A 27,114-nucleotide genomic window follows, 5' to 3' on the forward strand; every position below is an offset into this window, starting at 1 on the left:
AGAAAATAAAAGTAGCTAAACATCTATCAAACCAAGCCAAACCAAGCCAACAACAAAGCTCATTAAAAATGTATGATGCTTCCATTTAAGAAAACAAACAAAACTGAATAAATTAGTTAGGTAATGCTTATGCCAAGTACCATCATTTCTAATTATAGCCTTATTCTCTCCCCTTTCATCCTTTCTTTATGAACAGGAGCTGGTTTGTTTTATGATTTTTGTAATGCACATAATATGTTGTGGGTACTACTGAAGTCTAAATTATACAGATGTAATTACAAAAATGATTCTTACAGATAGGAAAAATATGCTCACTACATTTTCCAGACTATTTTGCTATTATATTTAATGAAATTCTACTTGATGTTTGTCTCCAGGAAAGAGACAATTGAAGTATCATGCTTGGGGGAGGCTTGTGTTTTCAGCTGAAGTAGCAAGGCTGAAGTTTTAATAATAAGAAATGTTACAAATCAGGGCCTCTAGCCTTAGGTACCTTGATTCCAAAAGCTTTGCTCTGGAGACTGCTGAGGTAATGTGTTAGGATGAGTCATGGAGAGAAACAATTGCAAAAATGGTTGATAAATCGTTGAGGAAGTGTTGTTTTGAAGTGGGTTTATAATTGGATATGGTTCTGATGTAGAACATGAAGCAACAATGATCCTATTTGTCTGTTACCTAACTGGTAACAGTGCCTGTGTTGTATATGACTGGAATTTTCCATATGGACTTCAGAGTATGTTGCACGTTCAAGATACTTTGCTAAAACAACATGAAGAGTTAGTAAGGAGTAGCTTATTTGGAAGAATATGAGAATAGCTGTATGCCCACAGACAGAAGATTCACCTAAACATGCATCCCCTCACTGCAGCAATATCTTGTAGCATGTGCCTAGGAAAGTGTTAGAACTTGTCATCACTGTCCTTCACCAAAAACTTTGTGAAATTTTTTCTAATCTTCACAGCAGCTTGTGGCTGAAGAAATTCCTGAGACAGAGGATCTGTCTTAGTGTCTTAGAATGAAATATAGTTCTTTCATTTAATCAATGATATTGATCAATGATATCGATGATATTTTAATCTTGAACTTCTCCATTGGCTTTCTGCAAACTTTGTGCAATAGCATCAATGGATAAATTATCAGTAAGATAGCATCCACAGGTGTTATCTTAGAGGAAGGATGTTTGTATTGGGGCTGCCCCTTGAGTACTGTGTTCAGTTTTGGGCCCCTCAGTACAACAAGGACATTGAGGCCCTGGAGCATGTCCAGAGAAGGGCTACGAAGCTGGTGAAGGGCCTGGAACACAAGTCCTATGGGGAGCGGCTGAGGGAGCTGGGGTTGTTTAGTCTGGAGAAGAGGAGGCTCAGGGGAGACCTCATTGCTCTCTACAACTACCTGAAAGGAAGCTGTGGGGAGCTGGGGGTCGGCCTCTTCTCACAGATAACTAGTGATAGGACTAGAGGGAATCGCCTCAAGTTGCACCAGGGGAGGTTTAGGCTAGAAACGAGGAGACATTTTTTCTCAGAAAGAGCAGTCAGGCATTGGAACAGGTTGCCCAGGGAACTTGTAGCGTCACCGTCCCTGGGGGTGTTTAAGGAAAGGTTGGACGTGATGCTTAGGGACATGGTTTAGTGGGTGACATTAGTAGTAGGGGGCTGGTTGGATCAGATGGTCTTTTCCAACCTTAATGATTCTATGTGGTTACATGATACCCATCCATTTTGTGTCCTGCTGTCTAGACATACCCTAGTAGGTAAGACCACCTAGAACTCCAGTTACAGTCCTGTAGTGTTTTTTCATGCCTTTCTTTCTCCAAAATCTACATCTCATGAAGTCAGTGGCTTCTTTTTTATTCCCTTCCCCTGCTTTTATTATCTACTATTTGGCTTAGTATTTCATCAATACAGACTTGACTATGATCTTTTAGTATGATGAAACTTTCTACTCTTTAATGTATTGTTGATATTTGAAGTCCTAGATAGTATTTCAAACCATACAGAAATAGATATATCTAACTTTGAAAAATGATATTATTTATGTATAAACTGTAAGTGACACATCAACTCTGTTCTGCTTAACTAGAAAGGAAACTTCAAGAATCAAAACAGAAACCATCCTTTTCCTTCCTTCAAAACTTTCTTGATAAGTAGGTAGAAGCAGAAGATAATTCTTGAATATGAATTCCTTAGGGAGAGGGAAGTAGTAAGTTAGAAATCTGAAAACAAGTGGGGTGAATCTTGTTTCACATGTTGTTGTTGTTTTTCCATTTACATATCAGGTAAGCTATCAAAACAAGAAAATATTGTTGTCCGTCCCCCCCCCTTTTTTTTTTCAATCTTATTGTACTACATCTGACATTGCATATAAGTCTTTACTTGTGGATATATGTTAGACAGAATCCTTGTCTCAGGAATTTTATTGCATAATGAAACTGGCATAATCTGAATGTCTGAACTACAGATAGTAATGTCTCAGGAAAAAAAAAAAGTACAATAAAGATTTGACTGTAAACCAGAAAAGGTACACTTTTCTCTCTCCATTCTTCAGTAAGACATTCTACTTCTATAATTTCCTTGCTACTTTGTTGTTGATATGCCAGTTTCTATAATCCTGTATACTAGCATTAAACAGCTAGAGAAAGTAAGTACCCTGTCATACAAAGAAAATACTTAACATACTTAAGATTTGATTCCACAGTATGTCCTAAGTTCTAAAATTGTGTAGCTACTGATACCTTTTACAGTAATACCACCAAAGGTTAAGAGCTACTGAAAGCTCTGTTCCCTGAGTATTCCCAACAGGAATTCCTGTTTACACTAAGAGTAAAAGGAACTGTTGAACTGATGTCTTCTTTATCTCTGACAACTGTTTAAATTCTCAGATCTCATCTTTGTGGGAGAATTATTGGTAGCTAGTATTGGGTTGCATGTATTTCATACTGTAAACAGTAAAACTCTTGATTTATTTATTTTTTAACCCAAGAGTGCAAGCAGCCCTGCTGGAAGATAATTGGGCCACAGAGCACTGCACTTTCCAGATCATGCAATTTTTTCCTCACGTGTTTCATTTAGTTTAGGCTTCCACCTTTGAAAATCTTCCACTACATTATTCATTAGTAGAACAAAAAGAGTTTCTCAGTAGAAGGATGTTCACAGTAGGGGTTTACACTGATGCTTAATTAATAAAACAGAAGGGAGATTATTTGGCCGTGTTGCAGTTACAGTAAAGTTCTTCTGTAATCTGTTGGACATGAACTTCCTGTTTCTTACCTTAAATTACAGCTTTTTAGTCAGAAAGTGCTTAAAATAGAAACTTGACAGATTTTACTGAGTGTCAGTTCAATGACTACTATGGAAAGTAATTTTAAACTTACTAAAATACAGAAAAATCATGCTTACAAGGATTGCTATCAATTACTCTTCTGAAATCATTAAAGCAGGTATGAACAAGAACAGCTATACAATACAATAGTAGTAAAAGTAACTTAAAAGTGTCATGAATCCTGTCAATTTTAGGAATCTGGATGTTTTTCTAAGTGTAGAAGATTGGTCAGGAAAGAGTTTAAAAGGTTACATGAACTCTCTCTAATTCATGTAGATATTTCTGAGTTACTGTAGTCAAAGTTCAACTTTTTCTATAACCATCTTGCATTTTGTTCTCACCAAACACAGTAGGCTCATTTCCAAATTGTTTCAACTATTTCAAGTACTCTGAACTCAAGTTTTCTCCCTTTGCCTGTGAAATCATCTGTTTTGTGTGACATAAAACAAAAAAAAAAAGAGAAAATTAGTTCTAAACTATGAGTACATTTATTGTCCTGATACTGGCATAACAGTTTTCCATTTAAAGTATAACTGCTTCAGAAAACAGAACAATAGTGTAGTCTGAATACTGATGATGATAGCAACTCTTCCTATAGTCTTGAAAGTAGTTGGAATTATTATTTTTTTTAAGTCCATAGCTCTGGAAGCTTTGGATGTCTAATGGTCAATGGTAGTTGTTAACAATACCTTTCTAAATCATTGCTTTGTAGTATGGTAGCATTTTTGCCCAGTAATAACTTTTCATTGAGGTAATTTGTAAGACTCTTGCAAGAATTAACTTAGTTTTTAACACATTCTGAATATGTAGTACATTGTATTAACACCTAACAGCTCTATGCAAGTACTTGCATGTCACGTCTACATTGTGAAAATATTTTTTTCACATGGGTGAATAAATGTTGTAGGGAGGATTGTTCTGTGTCTTTCTTACCACTGATTCCTTACAATTACTTGTTTTTCAGATAATGGAGGACAGACTATGGCAGGTGGAAATAACTGGCCACTCAGAGGAAGAAAATGGACCCTCTGGGAAGGAGGAGTGAGAGGAGTAGGCTTTGTTGCAAGTCCTTTACTGAAACAAAAAGGTGTAGAAAGTCATGAACTAATACATATCTCTGACTGGCTGCCGACACTGGTGCACCTTGCTGGAGGACATACCAATGGCACTAAGCCTTTGGATGGCTTTGATGTTTGGAAAACTATCAGGTAACTTGCATGTCAAATCACTGAGTCAGAATTCTGGTATGAGAAGAATTTATTCAGGCCAGAGAACAGAGCTGGAATTGGAGGGAAAATATTACGTTTGCTTCCCTAAAGAGGGGAAGATAAATGTGCTGTTAACTTTGCTGTCCATGAAAGAATTATCAAGATTGCAAATTAATCCTTGTCCCAGATACAAAGCCTCCATAATGTTTTAGCTTGTGTGTGTTGAATTTATAAATGTGTATGCAACATTGCATAAACATAGTATACTTTGTCAAGAATCCTCTAACATTCAGAAGTATGCTAACTGATTTTGCGCTGTGCGGAGTGTATGCTAGTAAATTATATGGATCCAGCCCTCCTTTCTACAGAGCCAAATTGGCCATCTCTGCAGTATGCTTCTGGAATTGTACGTGTGGGAAATCTATGCATTCATTAAACTAATTGAATATGGATTCCACTTTGATTCAGCAAGATTTTTTACATCAGTGTAGAATCCACCAGGCTGGCCTGAAGTATGAGCATTTGGATGGGTCCTTAGCATGGTGTCCAGTGCCTCAGAAAGCCTTTGAGGCTGGGTGCAGTGGTAGACCCGGCTTGGTTCCTGGGTTTGTGATGTTGTGCCTGATTAAAGCAAGTGCAATGCAGAAATGCTTAGATGGCTGTAAAGAAGGCAGCTTAGCTCTAGCTGGATTGGCACTGAGATCATGAATACCTAATGAATTTTACTGGGCTCAGTCTGACTCTGTATACTTATCGTGCTGTCTGTATTAAATGGGATATCCCAGACCCCATTAGTTCAGATAATGGAGAGTCTTCTGTGCATTAAAGGAAAAATGAGTTAAATCCCATACATTTTTCCTCTGGAGAAACATAATAAAAATGGTATCACAAATGTTAGATATTGGACTTGGGGCTCTGGGCACCTCTGAATATGTGCTTATTACTGGTGCACTAGGCTCACCAGAGTAAATTGAATGTAAAAGAATAAATGAAATAGGCATTAACTGGTAAAGGTGATTTTTCACTGGAACAAACTATCAAAAGGAACTCTGATTTTGCCCCTTTGTGCTATTTTCAGTCAAAACTTATATTCAATCAGTCCTTCATCTTTCAAAGCTGTTCTTTTATTTTAATGTTCTTTTATTCTACTAAAATGGATTATAAAGCCCTTAAAACCTGAGTTTCTGCAGAATTTTAAACTTCTGTGGCCAAGCTTGGTTTTGCAAAAGTTGTCTGGTCACGTTGGTTTAAATTCCTTTGCTTCTTCCTTTTCTGTGCTACATGTATTTTGTTAATTGATGGGACTAAATTTGATTGTCTATGTTCTTAGAAGTTTTTGTATTTTATTTGGTCCTTGAATATAGTTTTAAATTACATGAGAATTATTTAACATGGAAAATTTAATACTGCTAAGCAGAACAAAAGAACTAGCAATTCTATTTTGTAAATGTTGTTCATCTGTGATTTAGTGTTTTGCTTCCTTTGATAGTCTTTGTTCTGTTTTTATAGCAGTCAGCCAGTATTATGGATCATTCCTTGTAAGGGTACTTACTTCTTTGTATATTATGTGTTATATAGCCTTTTGTCCCTTTCTCAGGCTTCCCACTCCAGCTTGCAGCACAAATCTTGTTATTTATGTAGCAGTTGCTGAAACCACTGCAATTGTCTACATAGTTAATTAAGATAAACTAACGCAGATTTCAAATATTTTAGCATTATAGACCATGAATTACATCAGTTGAAAAAAATTTTTTTTAAATTGTTTGTACGTTTAGTATGATTACTTGTTTTGAAAATGCCTTGCTTGATTTATTCCTTAGTGCTTTCTGTTCATGAGGAGCTATGTGGTAGCTTTCTGTCCTAGCTGGAGTTTGCAGAGATCTTGTGGTCTTGTGCCCAGGTATACTGTATGGCTCTCTTCCAAGTGGAAGAAGATAAGGATGTGTATAAATGAGGCCGGGGCCATTAGCTGCCAGGAAGAAATGGAGTCTTCTGTCCAGCCAGAGATAGCAAGATGTTTTACATGCTGACACTACCGTGGGAAAATAGCATCAGCAAGATTGTGGGGTACTGCTAAATTGCAGACTAACTTTTCTTCCAGTTGCCAGCAGAATTTCCACCTACTTTGGATTCACTTTTACACAGGCATTCTTTGTTATGGACTAATCTTCTTAGGTCTGTTTACTTCAGTATTAAAACTATATGTGGGGAAGAACAGGTACAGCTGCATGTCCCCTGCACACTTGTGTCACTTGAATCTTATCTCTTGTAGGATCTGAATGCAGCGTTTACTAGCACTAGCCAGAAAATAGGTGACCTCAGATGTTTGTAGTTGTGCCAACTGGGGTGCCTCTGTCCAAAGTGGAAAGTCAGTTTTTGTGAATTGTTAGGCTGCTGTTTGTCTGACCTGCACCATAAATGTCAAGTTTCACATGATTTTCCCACGTAATCAGGAGAAATGAGTGTACTAAATTTCATGATCATAACTCAAAAGGTCACTTGAATATTGGATAGCAAACAACAAAGGAACAATGCCCTTTTGGTGACATCTGATGGAAAGTTCAAATATGTTGCTACTCTAGGACCAGGTAGCTCATAATGAGTGAAATTATAATTTGCTAAGATTCTAGCTCATTTGAAAAATGGAAATTAATAGTGTATCACCACCTTACATGTTTTCTGTTTTTTTTTTTCCTGCCCAGTATTTTACAAATAGCTGCCTTTTTTTTTTTTTTTAAATATAATCTTTAATCCTAAATCTACTGTTTGATAAGTGTGTAATCAAGGGGGAAAAGATTATAAATTGGGAAGATTTATTTAGCATCCTTTCAAAAGGATATATGGAACAATGCAAATATTCTCAGAAGACACAAAAGTAATGGATCCATTCCAGAATATGGTCTTTGTTAATAATTCAGTGATCATTTTTCAAAGGACCTGTTCTTAACATGATATTCATATAAGTAAACATATTTCTGAAAATAAACATATAAGAATACGTGGCATGTTTATATAGATCATAACATAAAAATGTAGATATTAAATATGAATTCCAAAATCCTAACACAAAATAAACTTTTTATAATGATTTTAAAGCGATTAGTAGTCCAAATTAGGGATTGTATTAACATGACATTGATTAATATTAAGTTCTTGAGGTAAATAGAAGTGCCGAAAGCCGTATATATCTACAACTGCTCATTTTGTACCTCCTCTGATTAATTTTGTTTGAAGAACCAGAAGAAAGTTAACGGTTAGGAGCAAATAGCATGAAAACCATAAGTTCAGAAGAATATGGTTCTTGTAGGCAAGAAAATCTCCTCTTCTACATTGCTTTTTACCTACGTATAGTTTCTTTCACACAATGCTTGGAACTGCAAAAATACAATATTCTTGTTCTCTTTGTTTGAACTTCTCTTGGGTTAAAATCTGTATGCTATTTAGAAGCTCTTTGACAGGGCCTTTGAACTCAAAGCTTGTCTGCTCCTTCCAATTCAATCTGCTGACCTAGTAATGTAGCAAGACTGTATCACTGCGGTCATAGAACCATGGAATGTTTTGCGGTTGGAAGGATCTCTAAAGACCATCTAATTCCACACCCTTGCCACAGGCAGGGACGCCTCTCTGGCAAGGACCAGGTTGCTCAAAGCCCCATCCAAGCTGGCCTTGAACAAACACTTCCAGGCATGGGGCACCCACAGCTTCTCTGGGCAACCTGTGCCAGTGCCTCACAACCCTCTGAATAAAGAATTTCTTCCTTATGTCTAGTCTAAATCTACCCTCTTTTAGTTTAAAGCCATCTCTCTTTGTCCTATCACTCCACTCCCTGAACAAGAGTCCCTCTCCAGCTTTCCGGTAGGCCTTCTTTAGGTACTGGAAGGCCCTGTAGGTACTGGGAGACCTAATAGAAGTAGAATGTGGTTTTACTTAAACAGAAACTGAAACAGAACAGGTTTCACTCACCCCGTCATGGTCTGACACACAGTCACCAAAAGGTGTGTGTCTAAGAAGTTGGCCCAGTGGCCAGGCACCAAGACAGGGGTTCTTAAGCCATCTGTCTCGCAGCTGGGCCCCAGAATGCTTGTGCCCAGGGTCTGTTGCAGTGGTGCAGAGGTCAAAGAACACAAGCAATGAAGTTCTTCTCACATTTGTGTTCTTTGTTTGGTGACCACGCACAGGTTTTGGTTATGCCTTTTTGTCCCCTTATTGGTGCTGTTAGTCCTGTCCCACCCCTGTGAGTCATCAGAAGGCATCACTGTTCTTTATCTCCAGATATCCATGTCCTGGGAAAGTGGCCTACAAGTTGGGATCTTGATGACCTGCTAATCTGGGTGTCATTAATACAGGCCATTCTGAGAGCCTGTACTGTGTGTTTCCTGCTGTTGTCATATTCAGATATTCCCAGTCTTTTTCTATTCGTACCAATCTTGGCCTTTCTGTTGCAATTCTTTAGAGTAAAAGAAACTAGGACATCAAAAAAGCTCTTCCATACAAACTGTTCAAACATAATTTTGAACCAGTAGTTCCTAGACTTGGTCTTCCTCCAAGTGCCTTTGAAATTAAATTTCAATTCCTTTTAATGTTCCCAGCTTCTTTTTGAAAATGACTTAGTATAATATCACTGTAACCACACATTTTTGGACATCCATCAGACCATTCCAAAATTCACAGAGGGCAACCACCTGGGATTCCTCGTACCACTTCAGCTTGCCACCATGGTTCTCAGCTTTCTTTACATTCAGCTCCTGATGCCCTCCCATTCCCACCCACTACAGAGTAGAGTGCTACAGCATGGGCAATATACTTTTATTTTAATTCTCCACTCTAAAACTTAAATCTTAAATATAAACATCCTACATAGATCACAGTACATTCCACTTACCTAGTATCTTAAATTATCACCCATAACACCACAATATATCTGGAACCTCTAAAACCATGTAAGTATTAGAAATGATATCTAAAATTTGGTAGTAATATCACTAATCTACTTTACAGAAAATAGTAACTGAGAATATCAAGAATGATTAATGAAAAACAATACTAAAATGCAACTAATCAAGGAATCTAAACTGCACTGCATGTTTCCAAGCAAGTATCTCAAAAGGCATTTGCATTTCTAAGAAACATCTGTTTTCCAGATGCTTGCTACTTTATTGAAATAGAGATATGAGGCAAAATAATTTTTCTTATGTAGAAATTTGCCTTGGTTGATACATTGTTTTGATATATTTTGTTTTTCAACACTGAATATCTACTAAATCTATGCTCAAAAGAAGGGTTTGGTTTTGCATTAACAAAAAAATGGAAAACTATGGTGCTGATTATGGTAAAGTACATGAAGCAGTATGGTAGCCACTGAGAGATTCAGGATAAAATGCAGTTAAAAAAAATAATATTTCTCCAAAGCTTGTTAGCAAGTGAAAGCTTTCAAGTTTTACTTAGACATCTTGCCTGCTAAGTTACATTTTTTATATTTTTGTGATATTGGACATATCAGATTTGGTTGGATGAAATAAAGTAAGATCAACTTGAATTCTTATGTACTAAATGGCTATATTAACTTGAGGAACTAAATACCTGTTTGGAAAAATTATCATTTCTAGTTTTGGTGTACATTACTGCTCACAAAAGAGCAAGTGAAAGCTTAGAGTAATTATTGCCAGCACATCTGAAATATAATTATTTTAGAAAAGTGTATACAGATACGACCTAGAGAAATACAAGGTATTGCAAATGCTTGTGCTGACTGACACTGTGGGAGGTAAACATATTTACCCTGAAAAACCTTGTCTTCCTTCCCAAGGAAGCCTTCTGCCTATTTAACAACAATAAAAGTGAAAGACCACAGGTAAATGTTTGTGCAAGTTCGCTAAAGAGTAATAGATCTTTCTGTATGTTTTTAAAAAGCAGAAAATAGACTGACATTCTCAGCATAAACTAGCTGTTTCTACTACCATCTCTGAATTTAGTCCAATATGTTCCAATCAATATGTTCTTACATCGAGCAATTTTTGGAAAGCAGTACCTTTTAACTGCTTAAATAGATATTCAGTCAATATGGTGGAATAATTCCCAGACAAAAGAAAAACTTCCTTATTCTTAGAGGGAGGAACAATATTGTAGCCTAAAAATACATATTCTAAAAATAGATAATTTTTAGATATGGTTACACTGAAAACTGCTGAAATAGAAAGGTAAGGTATCCTACAGAATCTTACTACTTTCTTATTCTAGTTTCATCAGCTAGAATATATTCCTGATGCATAATATCCTTGGCAGGGCATCAGGGGACACTAAGGTCAGCTGTGGAGTTCTGCAAATGGGAACTAGGACAGAGTTTAGGCATAGAGAAAGGGAACTCTGCTGCAAGGTTGAATTCTCTACTTGTTTTCTTCAGGACTTTTTTCTGCCTTCCTGATGTCCTTTTCTATCAGCCAGACACTTTCTTTAATGTGCAATGCTGCCTTCTTCTCTCTGGCTATTGTTTTGTGAATAATATGTAGTGATTAGAAACCTCCATTTTTGTGTGCAACAGAATTACGGAAATAACACCAAAACTGAACAAGAAGTTCATTACCAGTTAATAGTACTACGGAGCTTATTGTGGTAAAACCATAAGCCTCAAGTAGTATATCTCATGGCTATATGTAAATGGTATTACCAAGTTACTAATATTAATATTCTATCCTAGAAAATAATGCATTCAATATAAATGACCACTGCAACAGGAAAAACTTAAATGAATTCAAGTATAATTTTTATCTTTTTTTCTACCTGCTATGCAAATAGAGTCATAGCCACATTTACTGTACAGCATCCAACCTACAGATTAAAAGCCATAAAAGGAAACTACCTATAGTGATATGATAGTAATAATAGTTGGCTCTAGTAGTGTCAGTATTCTCAGTTATGACTTTTTGAGGCCTAATCTCATAGTGTGTGAATATTGGATGTATAAATAGGAGAAGCACATAGAAGTAAGATACTATTTTGTTCTGTAAATTACACTGGTGGAAGATACTAGACTACTTAGCATAGTTCATAGTGTTTGACTTCCTTTGATAGAATACTGGAAAAATTAGAAAGATAAGAATATCTGTCCAAGCAGTCACTACAGAGTCACTTGCATACTTTAAATTCACATCCTACTTTAACGTGTCTAATTGGTTCATGTTATTGTTACCTATTAACGCATGGGAAAAGGCAAGTTTGACCATAGCTGTAAATGGACCATCTAGAGGCAGTAGTACAGGTCTATTAGATTTTGTTAAGACTGGGCGCTCCATAGTTTGGAGTGTGGCCACTCCTAGTGGTTAGTTAGGAGAGTGACCGGCAATTAACCTATAGGTTAATTATTGTACTTTGTATTAATTGCAAGGTTGTATGATCTAAGTAATTTTAATCTTTCATCTGATCCTTCTTACTAATTTTATATTTAATGAAAATGTATAAAATCCAGAAATGGTTTTAGAAATAGAATAGAACAATATTAATTTTAATCAGTTAACATTGAAACTTCTAAATTATGTGTAAATATTGTTTAATTCTGAAGAACTACAAAGATTGTACACTAAAATAACAGCCATTTTTGGCTTTTATTAGAAGCCATTACGTTTTATGTTAGCTGTTTTTTATTCTTAATGCTAAATGATTTAGTGGCCTAGGCTGACTTTTTTAGGGTATTACAATGAAGGTCGTTAACAAAAACAGAACAATATAAATTATTTGGAAGTTTCTGAAATTGTATGTTTAAATTAACTGTTAAATAATACAATATGGTTTTGTCATGATGGAGTCAATGTTCTTTCTTTTGCACATGTTGCCATTTATAAGGAATGAATTTATTTTACTGACTTTCTTTTAATACTGGGATATATTTAATTCAGAGAGTTTATTGATAAGTTAGGAGACTGATTCTGTACCACCTCTGTGTATTCAATAGAAAGACAAAAGATTTTTTTTTAAGAAGGTGGTTCAAGGTATTTGAATAATCTTTGTGACATCACTGCAAAAGAAAGAGCTTTTTTTTTTTCTCTTTTTTTGAGGGGTAGCCAATTCCCGTAATGTTTTTTGAGGCAGCCAGCCAAAATGCTTTCAGCACTCTAGAGTGACGATTCTTGTTTAGGTATGCAGAGAGCAGGACAAGTCTAAGATGCCAATTTAACACTGTTAAATTTGATTTTTAAAGTTAGTAATGATGAAACTTTTTTTTTTTTTTTTTTTCCATTTTGGTAAGACCAGCTCTGTGCTCTGTAAAATTGTGAATAATCCCAGTAAGCAAAGTAAAGGAAATCCCAGCAGCAAAGTCAGGGAAAACAGGTAGGGGCAAAAGCTGTTGCTACTGGGCTGGAAAATAACATTCAGGTTAAAATTGTCAGCAATTAGTTTATGGATATGAATTCTATATTAGGATGTCAAACAAACAAACAGAAAACAACAACAACAACAACAGCAATAACAAAAAACCACTTGCAGAATCCTAACAATCTGTAGAAGGAAATTAATGTTTCCTTTTGAAATTTCTCCTAGTGAAGGAAGACCTTCCCCCAGAGTGGAACTGCTTCATAACATTGACCCCATGTTTGTGGATGATTACCCATGTGAGTATGCTACTGATAAAGACTTGTTAAATGTACAGTTTATCTTCCTAATTCTCCTTGTTTTTCTTAAGTAAATTATTTCCTTCTAGGTGAAACAAAATAAAGTAGGTTGCCTTCTACTTTTAGGTAAAGAGTTTAGCTCTAAAATACTGAAACTTCACACCCCAGGTACCCTAAATCCTTACTGAATTAGGACCGATGCTCACTTCCCATTCTGCAGAGCTCTGAAGCACTGCTGAGTAATGAGTAAAGTACTTTGGGACATAGAATTGTTGAGGAGCAGCCATTTGCCTGAGGTGTGCAGGGAGGCACACAGCCAAAACAAACCACCAAATCCTGTCTTCGCTGTTCCAGGCTGGCAGGTAGCTCCCAATGAGCTGCTCAGCCTGGCATATCTTGACATGTTTATTCAATATGATTGTATTATTGACCTTGCAAATGGAAAACCTGAGTTTGTGAGAATATTAGAAGTTCCAAGCTTTGTGACTGCTTTTGTTCCATAATCATACAAGTTGGATCTTTAGTGCTGTAATCACATGAATTAGAGCTTAACTTTGCCAATTCCATAGCTCTTTAAAAACCGTCTGTTTTATGATTCAACATTACTAGTTTGCTAAGGACTACAAACTTTTCAAGCAAAGATTTTTTCATGCACAACATTGGAACAGATCCTTTCTAGTGTTTTTATAGCATTTCTGTATTTCATTAAATAAAGAAGTAAATCCAGGCATAGGAATCAGTGGTAGAGTACGGACAGTGATCTGTTACTTGCACGACAGATACAAGTTGTGCTGTGGTAACAGGAAGGAAAGTGGTAAGGTGTCCTTCTGCAATGCACATCTGGTTCTATGATGTTTTTCTGAGAAGGAGAAACATTGTGCTCATCTAATGTTGGCAACACTGCCTGCAGATAATTCCTATATACTGATGGAATTAAGGCGTAGCTACAACAATTTCCCTTCAAAGAATCCTCAATGAGTTGTAGCATTCCTGTACAATGTTATGCCCTGATGTGGTATTCTGAAGCATACTTCAGAGACCATCTTTTCCATGTGGGAGCTGCTATTATTGAGCACAGCTGAGGAATTTGAATAGCCAACTTCCTGGTTTAAACAGAGGGGGGATGAGAAGAGGAAGTTTTCAGGAGCCTAAGCTCAGGAAATACATCCATACATTGTTTACGTGAAGCCACACCATGATGATTCTTTACTGTACACTACATCTAGCGTGTCCTTGCTATATGTGTGCATGTGTGTTGTGTGGGATTTGGGCAGGGAACGGGGCAGGTGGGCAGAAGGTGTAGTAAGGGAAACTTTATTCTGGAGGAGATGTGACTTTTAACCATCATGAATGGAGGTATATGTACCTGTAAACTCCTAGTATTTTTATATACCTTTGAAACTATAGTAATGAAAACCAAAAATCTAAATCTTTACCTGCAAGTCCTTATGCACCGTATATGGTTTTCCTTTCTCTTCTCAGAGAAGGTCTTTAACTTTGGCAAGATACTTTGTGCCACCTGTTTCACCTTCTCCCTTAATAGCACTTTTGGACAAGAACAGGCAGAGATGACCTCTAAATTAGTATACATTACATTTTTCCTAATTTTGATTTCATAATACCATTCTTAAAAAATATGAATGTAGATAATTGTATTACTGATACATTTGACAAAATACATCCCTGTTATACATGACAAAACATATATAAAACTTTTTCACATCACCATTCTTTTTACTAACATACAGTTTGTATTGTAACAGAACATCAATTTATAGTCCAGTGCTGGGGGAAAATAATTCATCTTTTCTTGTACTTGAATTGTTACAATGTGCTCAATTTCTGAACTGGAATTAGGAATAGTTTTGTGCTTTGTAGGGTGAATCATGGTGTTCATGATTCTGATTTTGACTAGGATAGTGAAATTATGCTTTGTCATACAACGATTAAAATAACTATGTTGAAATCTGAGTTGTTAGGAATAACTATATGTATGTAACTCAGCCTATTTCTTCTTAAAATGTCTGGGTTTTATTTGTACAAATTGGTTAACTAGTTGAGAGTCAAGATCCAGAGTAATGATATTAGCATCTCCATTATGGATAGATGAGGGAGACTCAAAGGTCAATATACACAGGTCTTTCATACTTTTGGCAATATGGCTCTCTGCATGTTTTTAAAAATCATTTTAAAATTAATTGCACATACATAGTCTTCTTAACACCAAGGTGATAAAACGTATGTCATTCTTAAGTGTTGCTCTTTCCTTGACTGTTCTTTATTTCCTTGCCCTAACTTTTTTTGAGATCAAAATATTCTTTTGCCTACAGTGCTAACATGTATCCAGGTTTGTTTTGCTTGGTTCTTTCTCACTTCCTATGCTGAGTATTATGACAGTAGTCTTTGGCCTTCTTTGTGCCCACCTTGCCCTTGTTCAAGTCCACTTAAAATATCATTTCACCTAAATCATCCTTCTGGTTCTTGCATCAGATGAAGTATTTACATCATGCTAATATTTTATTTTATTTTTTTTGTAGAAATTGAAGTAGAAAGTAAAATAATGACTAGAAGATATAGTCTAGCTAAACCTTTGGACCTGCAGAGTACTGTGGAAGAGGAAGTTAAATCTCAAGTTACTAATAAACAACCAAAAAAATGTCAGGAGGTTGGGGATAATCAAGAGAGTTCTGATTATTGCTGTAGTTATGCACACGTAGGGAACTAAGTTATTGTTCTATTGTGCTCATTGCTTGTTCAGTGCTCCTGAATCCTTGACTGCTTTTGCATATAATGTATGCATTCTCTCAGTATGTATTATGTAATGGATTCATCTATCTTCATCTCCAAATAAGCTGATAGTATATATATTTTACTAGCACGAGTCATGGGATGTCTCATGTAATTCATAGATTTTTTGACTGAAATAGGAAAACTGAATTTTGTTCTGTTCAGATTTTTAATGCCAAAATAAGCATTTTTTTCAGGGAAGAATTTGTGCAGAAGACAATTAATTTACTGTTAACTCAAGTGTTACAACAAGGTATTTAACAGAATATTTAATTTAAGGTTGGGAATACTATCTTAATTATAGAGCTAACTAAATCTTTGCTGCTGTGGTCTGTTAGACTAACCTTGACTACTCATGGAGTAGTATCATACAGCTTCTCAAATTCTTAGGCTGGGTGAATGTACCGAACATCTTGCCATCAGCCATGGTTGCTGTAGCAGCTCTGATGAATCTGCTGATCAGTATCTTCCTGTCTTTTCTCAGGAGCTTGTGTCTGGTAGTAAATACAATAGCCCTAAATTAGTCTTGTATCATAGTACTGTACTTCACTCCTGTTGTTCATATTAAACAACACAAGAGACAAAATACTGTAATCTAGTTTGTCTGCAGTTCCATTTTACAAAACAATGCTGACAGGTCTTATTTTACTGTTTCTTTCAAGTAATCACCTTCTGTCTCCGAGGGCAGACTTTCTTCATTCAAATATAAACCTCTGGAGTGGTCTAAAACATATTGCAGTGTTTTAGACTGTAATTTCTAATTTGTCATCCTCAGTGTTAAAAAGAGTTTCTGTTCCTGACTGCAGACTTTGCCTTCAGGCTACATCTGACCTGTGGCAGCCCAGTGGAATGATCAGGGTTAAAAACAATCTTTTCTCTCTGAACTGATCTGTTTTACAATGTGGACCTTAAAAACTGGTGTTTTAACAGGAGGTGGAGTGAAAAACTGGGGTAGAATCTCCAAAAACTAGTACTGGTAGGGTAGGGTATGAGGGTGTTGCGGTCTTTGTAGTGAGGCCAGTGTGGTGGTGAGTCATTGCCAAAATGGACAGCCTGTCTCTCTTTTTCTTCCATCCTTTTCTGCTTCCCTTGTGCTGAATCTGGAAATCACGTGGCAACAAGATGAGTCTTCTGCCAGATCAGCCTTCAAGCTGTCTTGGGGCATGGGTGGGGTGGAAGAGGAGGAAAGATTTGTACCAAACCAGTCAGCTGAATCAACTTCTCCTGTAGCTGTATGACTAGGAGCAGATAGGAGCGTGTGGTTGGTGGCAGACGGAGGCAGTGGCCACAGGACATGGCCAGTAGGTCAGCTCAGGCCACGGTGGAACCTCAGCCAGAGGCAGTAGTTTCATGGAGCTTAAGCTAGCGTAGCTTGATGCTGCCTACCAAAGAGGAAATCCTGCCTCCCACGGCTGCCTATTAGTCCTCCTCTCTCTCTTGGATGACAAAAAACACTCATATAGCCATATTATGTATGAACCAAATCACGACACTGATACAGATTTTACTAACCATTTTTCTTTTTTTCTTGGATATTTAATCAAATGCTCACTTTGGCACAAAGGAAGGGGCAAGAAGGAATTTCCAGGGACAAGTGAGACTGATTCTGTTGGTAGCGCTGAAATTAAACTCTGAGGTTTCTGTTTCACAATACCAGATGAAGTGATTCAGCAAGTTTCTGTTGGGGAAATACTTAACTTTCTCCCTTCCCCTTTCCCAGCCACATGATCCTGATGCTTGATTTGTATCTCTTCTGGTACTTGTCAGGTGCCTCCACAGACTGATTTAACTTGCTAACCTGGGGTGGGGAACAGATGGTTTTCTTCTGTCAGTTGGGTTGAACTGGCTCATTCAAGGTCCTGATGGATGCCAGAGCAAGGCGGGGGTGAGGATGGCTGTGCTGTTGGAAGTGGAGAGGCAGAGGGAGAGCCAACCCTCCTAGTGCTGGCTGGCTGCTCCTGAAGCCAGAGCCCCAGGGGAAAAGCATGTGGGCCGCACCCTCTGGTTGGACCTGGCTATGCTAAACCAGTCTGGTGAGCTCTGCAGATGGAGATGGACCTGGGCTCCTCCAGGCAATTGCTCTTTTCTCTGCTTGCTAAAAGCCATTATTTTTGTCTTTCTCTCTGGTTGTTTCTTTATCTCCCTCTTGATTTTATTTTCTTTAATGATGAATACATGTCTCAATCACTGGGTCTCAGTATAGGCTTGTAATTTATTAGAGAGTTTGCAATGCTATAAAAGCAGGTCATTGGTATGAAAGACCTACAGTCTTCTAGATTTCTATCTGAAACAGTCATTTTCTGTTAAGAGTTTGGTAGGAAATTAAGAAAATTAAAAACAGAAAGCTAGAATCATGCTGAAACAGTATCATTTTCTCTGTAATGTACAGGTTATGAAAACTCAAATAAAATGTGTAAGGTAACTGAAAAGTTGCAAAAATCAAAACCTGATTTACATTTGTTGGATGGAAAAAAAAAAAAGTTTTGCCCCATTTTTGTGACTTTGTCTTTAAAGAAAAAAAGGCCAAGTTGTTGATGGTTTGGCAGCTGTAAGGGTGACGTCAGCTCTTCCATTGTGAAAGATCTGCTTTCTTTTAGACAGTCTTATGGCATTTCATCAAGTTTTGGTGATTCAGCTAAATTAAAAACCAACTGGATTTAAATCTAAATTCCCCTAACTGCTAAACCAAACATATTTCTGACCACACCGTTGTTGCTAGATGGTCTGTCTTGAAGCAGTATTGAAACTTTATATCCCACAGAAGGCAATTTTATTTTGAGAATCAGAGCTAAATGACATGGTGAAAGAAAATGTACCCTTTATTTCAGAGTTGTTAATCAGTATCTGTCAGTACATACTGTATTACTTTTTAATCTGACTTGCTAAATTTATAAATTAATTTAGTGAATTGTACAGAATCGTGAAAATGACAAGTAGAATCACTTTCTCTTAAAAAAATAATCTGAATTTCTTTAAATTTCAAAGATGTATTCAAAATAAATATGTTGTTGGGTGGGGCTGTTTCAGGCTGAAAAAACTTTGCCTTCATTTAAAATTCCAGGCTTAACCATAAACTAAAACTTCAAAGGCATAATAAAACTGCATGCTACTAATTGTAGTTAATTTATTTTGAAGATATCTATTCATAGAGGCAGACATCCAAGAGAACTTGTAAAAACATTTTGTGATTTTTCTCCAAGCTTTGATTAATTTTCTCAATGCAAATAAGACTTTACATTGCTCTCCTTGACATTTGTAAAAAGGCATTACCTCATATATTGCACTATTAATTGCCAAAATAAATGATTGCTTATAAGGGGCTAAATCTGCTCTGTGCAGAATGAACATATGATTTATTACAACAGAGAAACCATTTTGTTTCTGGGACTGATGTATCATTCATGGGCATTAAAATAGCATTATAATGGCTGCAGCATTATATATTATATCCATACATATACCAAAATGATTCATCTTGATTAAGGAATAGACATTCTAGGCTCCTTTAGGCCCCATTTATTACTTATTGTGCCCAGGTGAAAGATGATTCCTAGGACTTAGCAGGCCAGAAGTGATTTCTTTCCCAGTTTTATTACTGGCAATCTAGTTGCTTTAGAATTACTGAAAAATAAATAAATAAACAAAAAATCCCTCGTAATGGAGTTATTCAGTAGCAGCTGAAGTATACAATAGACATAGGTATGCATACCTGCATCTGCTCTTTGGGCTATGAAGAGTATAAAAGTGCTCCAAGTCTGTTGCAGGCTAAGACCCGGAATCCACTCCTGGAGAATCAAAATGTGAAGAAAAGCTACTGGTATTATTACATGACTGAGCTTACATCATGACAGCTGGAATGGGAAAGTGATCAAAAATGGGGAAAAAGATACATTGTTTGCTTCTCTGAATTTCCATCTCTCTGCAAAATTAAATAGTCCGTGTGCTGACCAGCTGGAATCTGTCATCTTCTCATTAAAAGTAAATCATAAATTCAAATGACTCCATGTATATGCATAAGGCAGGAGTTGCCAATAAGTGACCTTGGAGCTGTGTATGGCACTCAACGACTTCACGTGGTGCTTTCATGCTGGTCTGACAGTTTTGGATAGAACTCAACTCCACTCCCTGATGGGAGGCCAATAGTTCTAGACAGCTCTGCTGCTGTTCAGATCAGGGATATGTAGTGTTTGGCTGTTGCCTATCTGAAGTTTTTGGGGATGTAGCTTTTGCGGGGATATAGCTTGGGAAGCTTGGTCTATGGTTATACATTGCTTTGGCTCTCAGCCCTCCTGCATCTGAATGTGAGCCATCCATCATAGTATTCAATACTAAGTATAAGGTTATTGCACTTTTGGTGAATCTCATGCTTATCCCCATGTTTCCTTTGGGATGTAGATAATCTCTTTTAGAATTTAGAAATTGTAAGTTACTTAATAAAGCGTCCAATGCCAGTACCACGACTGGAATTCAGAAATCCCTTGTTACTGCTTCTTTTTTATGCTTCATTATATCCTATACCTACTTGAACATAACACTAGCTACATTATGTAGCTCTTGATATAAATGGATTGCATTTTTCAAATGAAATATCTCTGAGCTGGAAATCTGTAAAGTTTTAATTGTGCACAGGATGTTAGAGTCAGATTACAGACTCTGTTCAGTTTTCTTTATCATGACCATTGCTATCTTACAGTAACATGAGTGGGTTTTATGTGTTTCACATGGAACACCATCTCAACATGACCTTTGGTGTCTTCAGTAATTCATAAACACTATTCCATTCAGCTTAAATCTGTTATCTGGGGGGAAAAAAAAAGTGTTGAAAAAAATAGTATTTTTTTCATATTTTTCTAAGGAAAGTGAAGTTCAAGCACTTCATTTTACCATCTCTCATTTTGAGATGTTTCATCTCATAGGCTGTATTAATCAGTTTGATATTATTTAGAATTAACTTTCTTTTTTTTATTGTGTAATTGTATAAGAATGTAATAATGTGGATAAATGCTTCACTCTGCTGATGCGTGTGGGGATTTTTTGCTGCCATTAGTAATTCTGGATTTTACTCAGTTCTTTGTCTAATGTGTTTTTAAGATATAATCTTAATCTGTTGTAAGGATCGAGGTGAAGAATACTTTTAAACAAGACCAAGAATATTTTAATATGCTTACTACTGTTGGAATTAAGTTTAGAAGGGTACACATTTTGAAAGGTAAGAGACTGAGCATGATATTCTCATAAAAATCTTTTATTTGGAATAAAACATTGCCATGAGAAAACTGAAATTAGAAGGGATAATAGGTGAGTTTGAATCTGTATGTGCGCAGTGTTCAGGTAAGTGAATTAAGGCAGGTGAACTTCACTGTATGAGTTTGGCTACGGCACAGACTTATGCCTCATCAACATGACATTAGGAGGTTATAGTGTCTCAGGCCTCAGCTGTTTCTTCAAGATCAGTATTCTATTAATTCTTCCAAGGTTAAGGTCATGGCTATTCCTCAAATGCTTTTATTTTAATAACATAAAAGAAAGACAGAGTTTTGTAGAAAACTCATTATTGCTATAAAGCAGCAAAAGGTCACCAAATGTCTTTCCTCGGTGAAGTAGCAAAAAACGTTATTTCTTCAGTAATTCATTGTCACAGTATAGGTTGGAGGAGCCCTTGACATTTGCAGTTTCCTTGTTAAGATGAAATAATTGCTCCATACATCACAGTTCAAAAAAAAAAGAAGTCAGTTAAAAGTATATATATGCAAAGGCCTTGTTAGACCACAGAGCCATCTGCATTTCAAAATGACTATAGCAGGCTTGTCTTTCTTTGTAACACATTTTCATCTTTCTCATGGATACTCACAAGCAGTCCATTAATTAAGGCACCATGCCTACAAACACACGTGCAACTTTAAAAGAACAGAGTGGAATATTTCAGTTGAAAGGTACCCTCAGAGATCATCTAGTACAGCTGCCTGCCTTCTTCAGGGCTAACCAAAAGTTAAAGCATGTTACTGAGGGCATTGTCATAGAATCACAGATTCACAGAATGGTTTCGGTTGGAAGGGACCTTAAAGATCATCTAATTCCAACCCCCCTGCCACGGGCAAGGACACCTCCCATCTCCCAGGTTCCCAAAGACCCATCCACCCTGTCCTTGAGCACTGCCAGGGATGGGACATCCACAGCTTCTTTGGGCAGCCTGTGCCAGTGCCTCACCACCTTCATAGTGAAGAATTGCTTCCTTATATCTAGTCTAAATCTACCCTCTTTTAGTTTAAGACAATTATTCCTTGTTCTATCACTACAGTGCCAGACAAGGAGTCCTTCCCCAGCTCTCCTGTAGGCTCCCTTTAGGTACTGGAAGGCTGTAATGAGGTCTCTCCAGAGTCTTCTCTTCTCTAGGCTGAATGAACATTCCCAGTTCTCTCAGCTTTTCTTCACAGAAGAGGTGCTCCAGCCCCTTGCTCATCTTTGTGTCCCTTCTCTGGACTTGTTCTATAGGTCCATGTCCTTCTTGTGCTGGGGAAAATTATCACTGGGACAGCATAGCATAGAGAAGAGGAGACTTGGGGGGGATCTCTTCGGAGTCTATAAGTACCTAAAGGGAGGGTGCAAAGAGAACAGAGCCACAGTTTTTAGTGGTGCCAAGTGCCAGAACAAGAGGCAATGGGCACGGACTATAACACAGGAGGTTCACTCTTTTCTTCCCTCAGGAAGCACTTCTTTACTGTGTGGGTGACTGAGCACTGGGATAGGTTGCTCAGAGACACTGTGGAGTCTCCCTCCTTGGACATACACAAAATCCGCTTGGATGAGATCTAGGTGTCCCTGCTTGAGCAAGGAGGCTGGACCAGGTGACCTCCAGAGGTCCCTGCCAACCTCAGCTATTCAGTGATTCTGTGATCACTTTCAAAGAGCTATAGACTTTTGAGCTATCATTTAGAAACACTGTAAAATATTTTATTTATGTTATTTATTATAAACACAAAGGAAAAAATGTAGGCCTTGAAGACCAAGAAGATAGGTAAAAATGAATTTACTTCATCTGTGCAAGAAAGTGGTGTTTTTTTTATGGAACAAAGTGTATGATGTGTCTTTGACCTTTTAAAAAATTTAAGAAACATTTTCTCTCCAGTACCATAGAACCTTAGAATGTCTTGGGTTTGAAGGAACCTTAAAGATCATCTAGTTCCAACCCAACAGGGATGCCACTGTGTTCTGTAGTACAGCACATCAGCAACATCAACTGTCCATGACTTTGTGGTAGGCTTAGAAACAACCATGAAGATCTTGTTCTGCTCTCATATTGATGGCATTTGTTTATTATCATGAAGAAGAAAAATGCTACTTAACTGGTAGCACTTTTGCAAGTTACCTTGCAACTTCTAACTTTGATTTCTGAGATTTCTTCATTTGGTGCTGCATAAGACAGCAAAAGTGAAAGAAACACTAAATAACCTACTGATTAGATGCTTGTTAACATATAAAAACCAATGTGTGTGCAAAAGCAGTCTGCTCTCAAAAAATATACATCTATATATACTTTCTTTTAAATGGTCTAAATAATCTGCTAGGGCTCAGAATGTTGTTCATTTATTAAAGTCAGGCACTGGGACTTTTACATTTAATTTTTGCCACAGTTGATTTTTTGGATTTTCTATATTTCCTTGTAGTTTTTCTCTCAAAAATACTAAACCTTCAATAGACATAAAGCAGCTACAAATATAATAGAGCAATTATTGTTCAAGACTTTAAAATTTATATGTATATATTTTCTGAGAAATATAGTAAGCTTTAAATTCTGGCTTTTCTGTGGATGATGGTGATTGTGGGTATTAAGGTAAGTATCCATAAAAATTTTTCTGTTTCCTGACATTTTCTCCTGCCTATTTCTTCATCTCTTCACAAAATTCCTGCCATGGAAGGAAGAGTTTCAGATTCAGTTAATTCAGAGAAAATATAGAGAAGTTACTTAAAATCATGTATCCCAACAAAGAATAGGTAAGACATTTAAGTCATTATCTCTTATTCTGTATTGTGGTCTCAAAAATTGCGGTACTTTACAGATGAGTATATAAACATTCTTCTCAGGAAAAGATACTTCCAGAACTGTCATCAGGAAGCTTTAAAAATTCCCTGCATTTTGTGGAAGATATTTCTAATTCAATTTTTCCAGTTCACAACTAAGATTTGCTGAAATTCATCAGGTATCAATACAGACCTTAATACACTTTGCAGAGGACCAAACTGGTGAGATCAGCACTTTTAGCCAGGATTGATCATACCCCACTTAACTGTCTTGTGTGTACTGGATCTTGGAGCAGAATCAGTTGCAAAAGCAACATCTGTTGCAATCATCCCAAGATAGTAGTATGCATTTTGCCAGAACAATAGGGAGAATTTCTTATTCCTCTAGCAGTTTGCTTTGTCTTGTGCATTTCACGATGAAAACTAAGTAATAGTCAGCTTTACAGAATCCAGTCGAGCAAGAGGTAATATTTGTCATTAAATTTCTAGGAGATTTTTTTATGTATAAAATGCTGAAAATTTTCAGTACAGCACCATCTACAAAATTTCTAGTGCATCTGTGTCAAACACAGCACAAATTTTTCTGTTTATGGACAAATGATAATTGAAATTGTTTCAAATGTACTTTATACCCAAACAAATCAGAGTTGTTCATATAATTCAAGCGTATTTTTTTTTATATGTACTGCAGGGGGAGGTACAGATCCTTCATCAAATGTTATCACTTAATACAGAATTCTGATATCCTTGTGCTGCTTTGCAGGGCAGTGTAGACCAGCATAGCATAGGAGTCCTTCTGTTGGGAAATATTTGTTCCAGACCTGGAGCGTAACAAAGATTTGGCCTGAGGAATCCTCACCTACTTTTATCTAAGACTTCATGTTTCTGTAGCAATAGGGGAGAAATACTCTATCTTCCCCTCTGCTTCCTTTTATGAATGCATGGGGAATATCTCTGCATTTCCATACTATTGTCAAACAAATGAAGCATTTAAAAAGACTGTGTATACATATAAATAGAATAAACATAAGGTATAAATGTGTATATTAATTGTAAAAATATTAACTATGCCTTTTGTTATTTTACTTTTTTCTTTCTCAATAAAATTTTCTTTGAAACTTTAGTTTTTTCTTGCAAGTGAGTAGTTAGTTCATCTGACTGGTTTAAGATTTTAGTCCCTGTGTAAATTATATTACTACATTAAGAGACAGTCAAGATTTTCAGGGAGTTTGGAAGAGACTTGATTTAATGTTTATCAATAGAAATGAAAAATGTACTCTCATTGCTCTCAGTGCCATAACTGTTGTGGTCAAGTATGTACGTTAGATAAAAACTTGAATCACATTCAGAGTATTATTTCCTGAAATTTAGGAAGAGAAAAATCTCATGTTAATGTAAAGCTATATGGTCCCTAATCCAAAGGTATAAAACAAAGAAATTCAAATAGAACGGAAATCCAATGTCAGCTTATTTTTCTGACCCAGTCCATAGATTTGTACTACTTTTGTTATGTGTGCAGCTGAATAATGTGAAGAGTACAAACTTCCAGTTGCTAAAATGACCTCCTAGAAAAGATGTATGCTGAAAGATATTTATATGTTCTTATGTTCCTACATTAAGCCTTCTTGCGACCTTCTCTCTCTTCTCCCCAGATCCAGCTACTTCCAGACAGGGAAATAATGAAGGAGATCTGTATATCTTTTTTCAGTTATCATTCTGTTTTTTATGATGTAAGGTAGAGTTGCTAATTCAGCTTTGGATTTGTTTGTAGAATAATTTGTTTAAGCACCAAACCAGTCTACCTGCAAATCAAAACCACCTTGTGCTCACAGAATATTTTGCTTCTATGGATTCCAGAAAAACACATAGATCATTGAATTAAAATTTAGGAAGTAGTAAAAGCTAAGAATCTGATCCACATGGTGTACACACTACATTTACATACATTCCTATATAAATTCAAAGCTTTATGCGTGAATTTGGTATGAGCAAAACTGAAATTATCCAAACCCATCTGAATATCCCATCACCACCTTAATCATGCTTATTTTCTCTTTTGTCAGTCAAAACGTTTGCATGTATTATATGACATAAAACAGAAAATATAGAGAAAATCTTCGTCTTGGAGTTTCATACACTCTGTTGGTGAGAAATCTGTCTTGAAAGAAAGATCACAGTTCAAAACCCATTTTAACAGTCAGGGAAACCCAGGGCAGGAAGTTGGGTTCCTAAAACTTTGGTGTTGGGCTAGATTTTATGGAAGCAGGAGAAAATCATTTTGTCAGGTATATCCCTATGCAAATTCAACCCTTAGTTTCAAGGTTCACCTATTAAAATGTATGGAAATTATATATTTAATTGGTCTGAGCCTTTTCTTTATTTCCAGTTTATTGAAAATTTAAAAAGTTCATCACTGAATTGGCATCTGTTTCTAATTGCTCTAGTGGACAAATAGTAATTTATATAGCCTGCAGTTGGGTGGGGCTTTCAGTGTGACTTGAGAATTTTTTCCTGTAGGGAGGAAACTATTGGACAGTTGGAAAAATGTTGTCCAAGGAAAGTTCAGAAGATGTGGTTGTGGGAAGCAATGCTGACCACAAAGAAAAGTTATAATGTGGCTTCCTGAGTTTTACTGCAGTGAAGTTATGGTTCATTTCTCAACTTTGTGTTTCCCTTTCTGGCTGCACAATCCTATAAAGAATCAATTGTTTTGGTGCCTGGTACCTGAAGACTGGCTTTTTTTCTGTTGTTCTGGTGCTGCAGGGAAGATGAAGTGAGTTGTTTAAGTGAACAGTTTCTTGATCTTAATTTCTAACCTTAGTGACATGGATTTTGCAGCAGAGAAAATGGCTCAAGTTCAGTTTTCTCTGCTGATCCATCAACTTCAATTTTGGGAACATTCTTGGGGTTGTGTACTGTTACTGGTCTTTTTTTCTCAAGCTTTTTCTTTTACTTCTAACACTTGGTAACTTGTCTATTGGTGTTTCTGTTCTGTTTTGATTAGTATCACTTTAATTTTCCCTGGATAATTTTGAGGGCGTTTAAAAACTTACGTGTTGCTAGAAATGATTATTGTGAATACAAATATGTAAGCCTTTCTTACAAAAGGTTTAATGCAAAGCATACTGTCTCTGTTGAAATGTGTGGATCAAGAGGAATTCAGCTTCATTTGTTTGATT

General features: G+C 36.6%; 1 protein-coding gene across 1 annotated transcript in view; it reads left to right on the forward strand.

Moving 5' to 3' along the window:
* The window catches only part of ARSB (arylsulfatase B), a 65,124-nt gene that overhangs the window by 28,065 nt on the left and 9,945 nt on the right, over nt 1–27,114 (forward strand). The window contains exons 5-6 of the mRNA XM_048055797.2: nt 4,283–4,526; nt 13,059–13,129. Coding sequence (XP_047911754.2) covers nt 4,283–4,526; nt 13,059–13,129 — 315 coding nt within the window. The remainder of the gene's footprint in view (nt 1–4,282; nt 4,527–13,058; nt 13,130–27,114) is intronic.

The sequence above is a fragment of the Anser cygnoides genome, chromosome Z (assembly GCF_040182565.1).
Source record: "Anser cygnoides isolate HZ-2024a breed goose chromosome Z, Taihu_goose_T2T_genome, whole genome shotgun sequence".
NCBI lineage: Eukaryota > Metazoa > Chordata > Aves > Anseriformes > Anatidae > Anser > Anser cygnoides.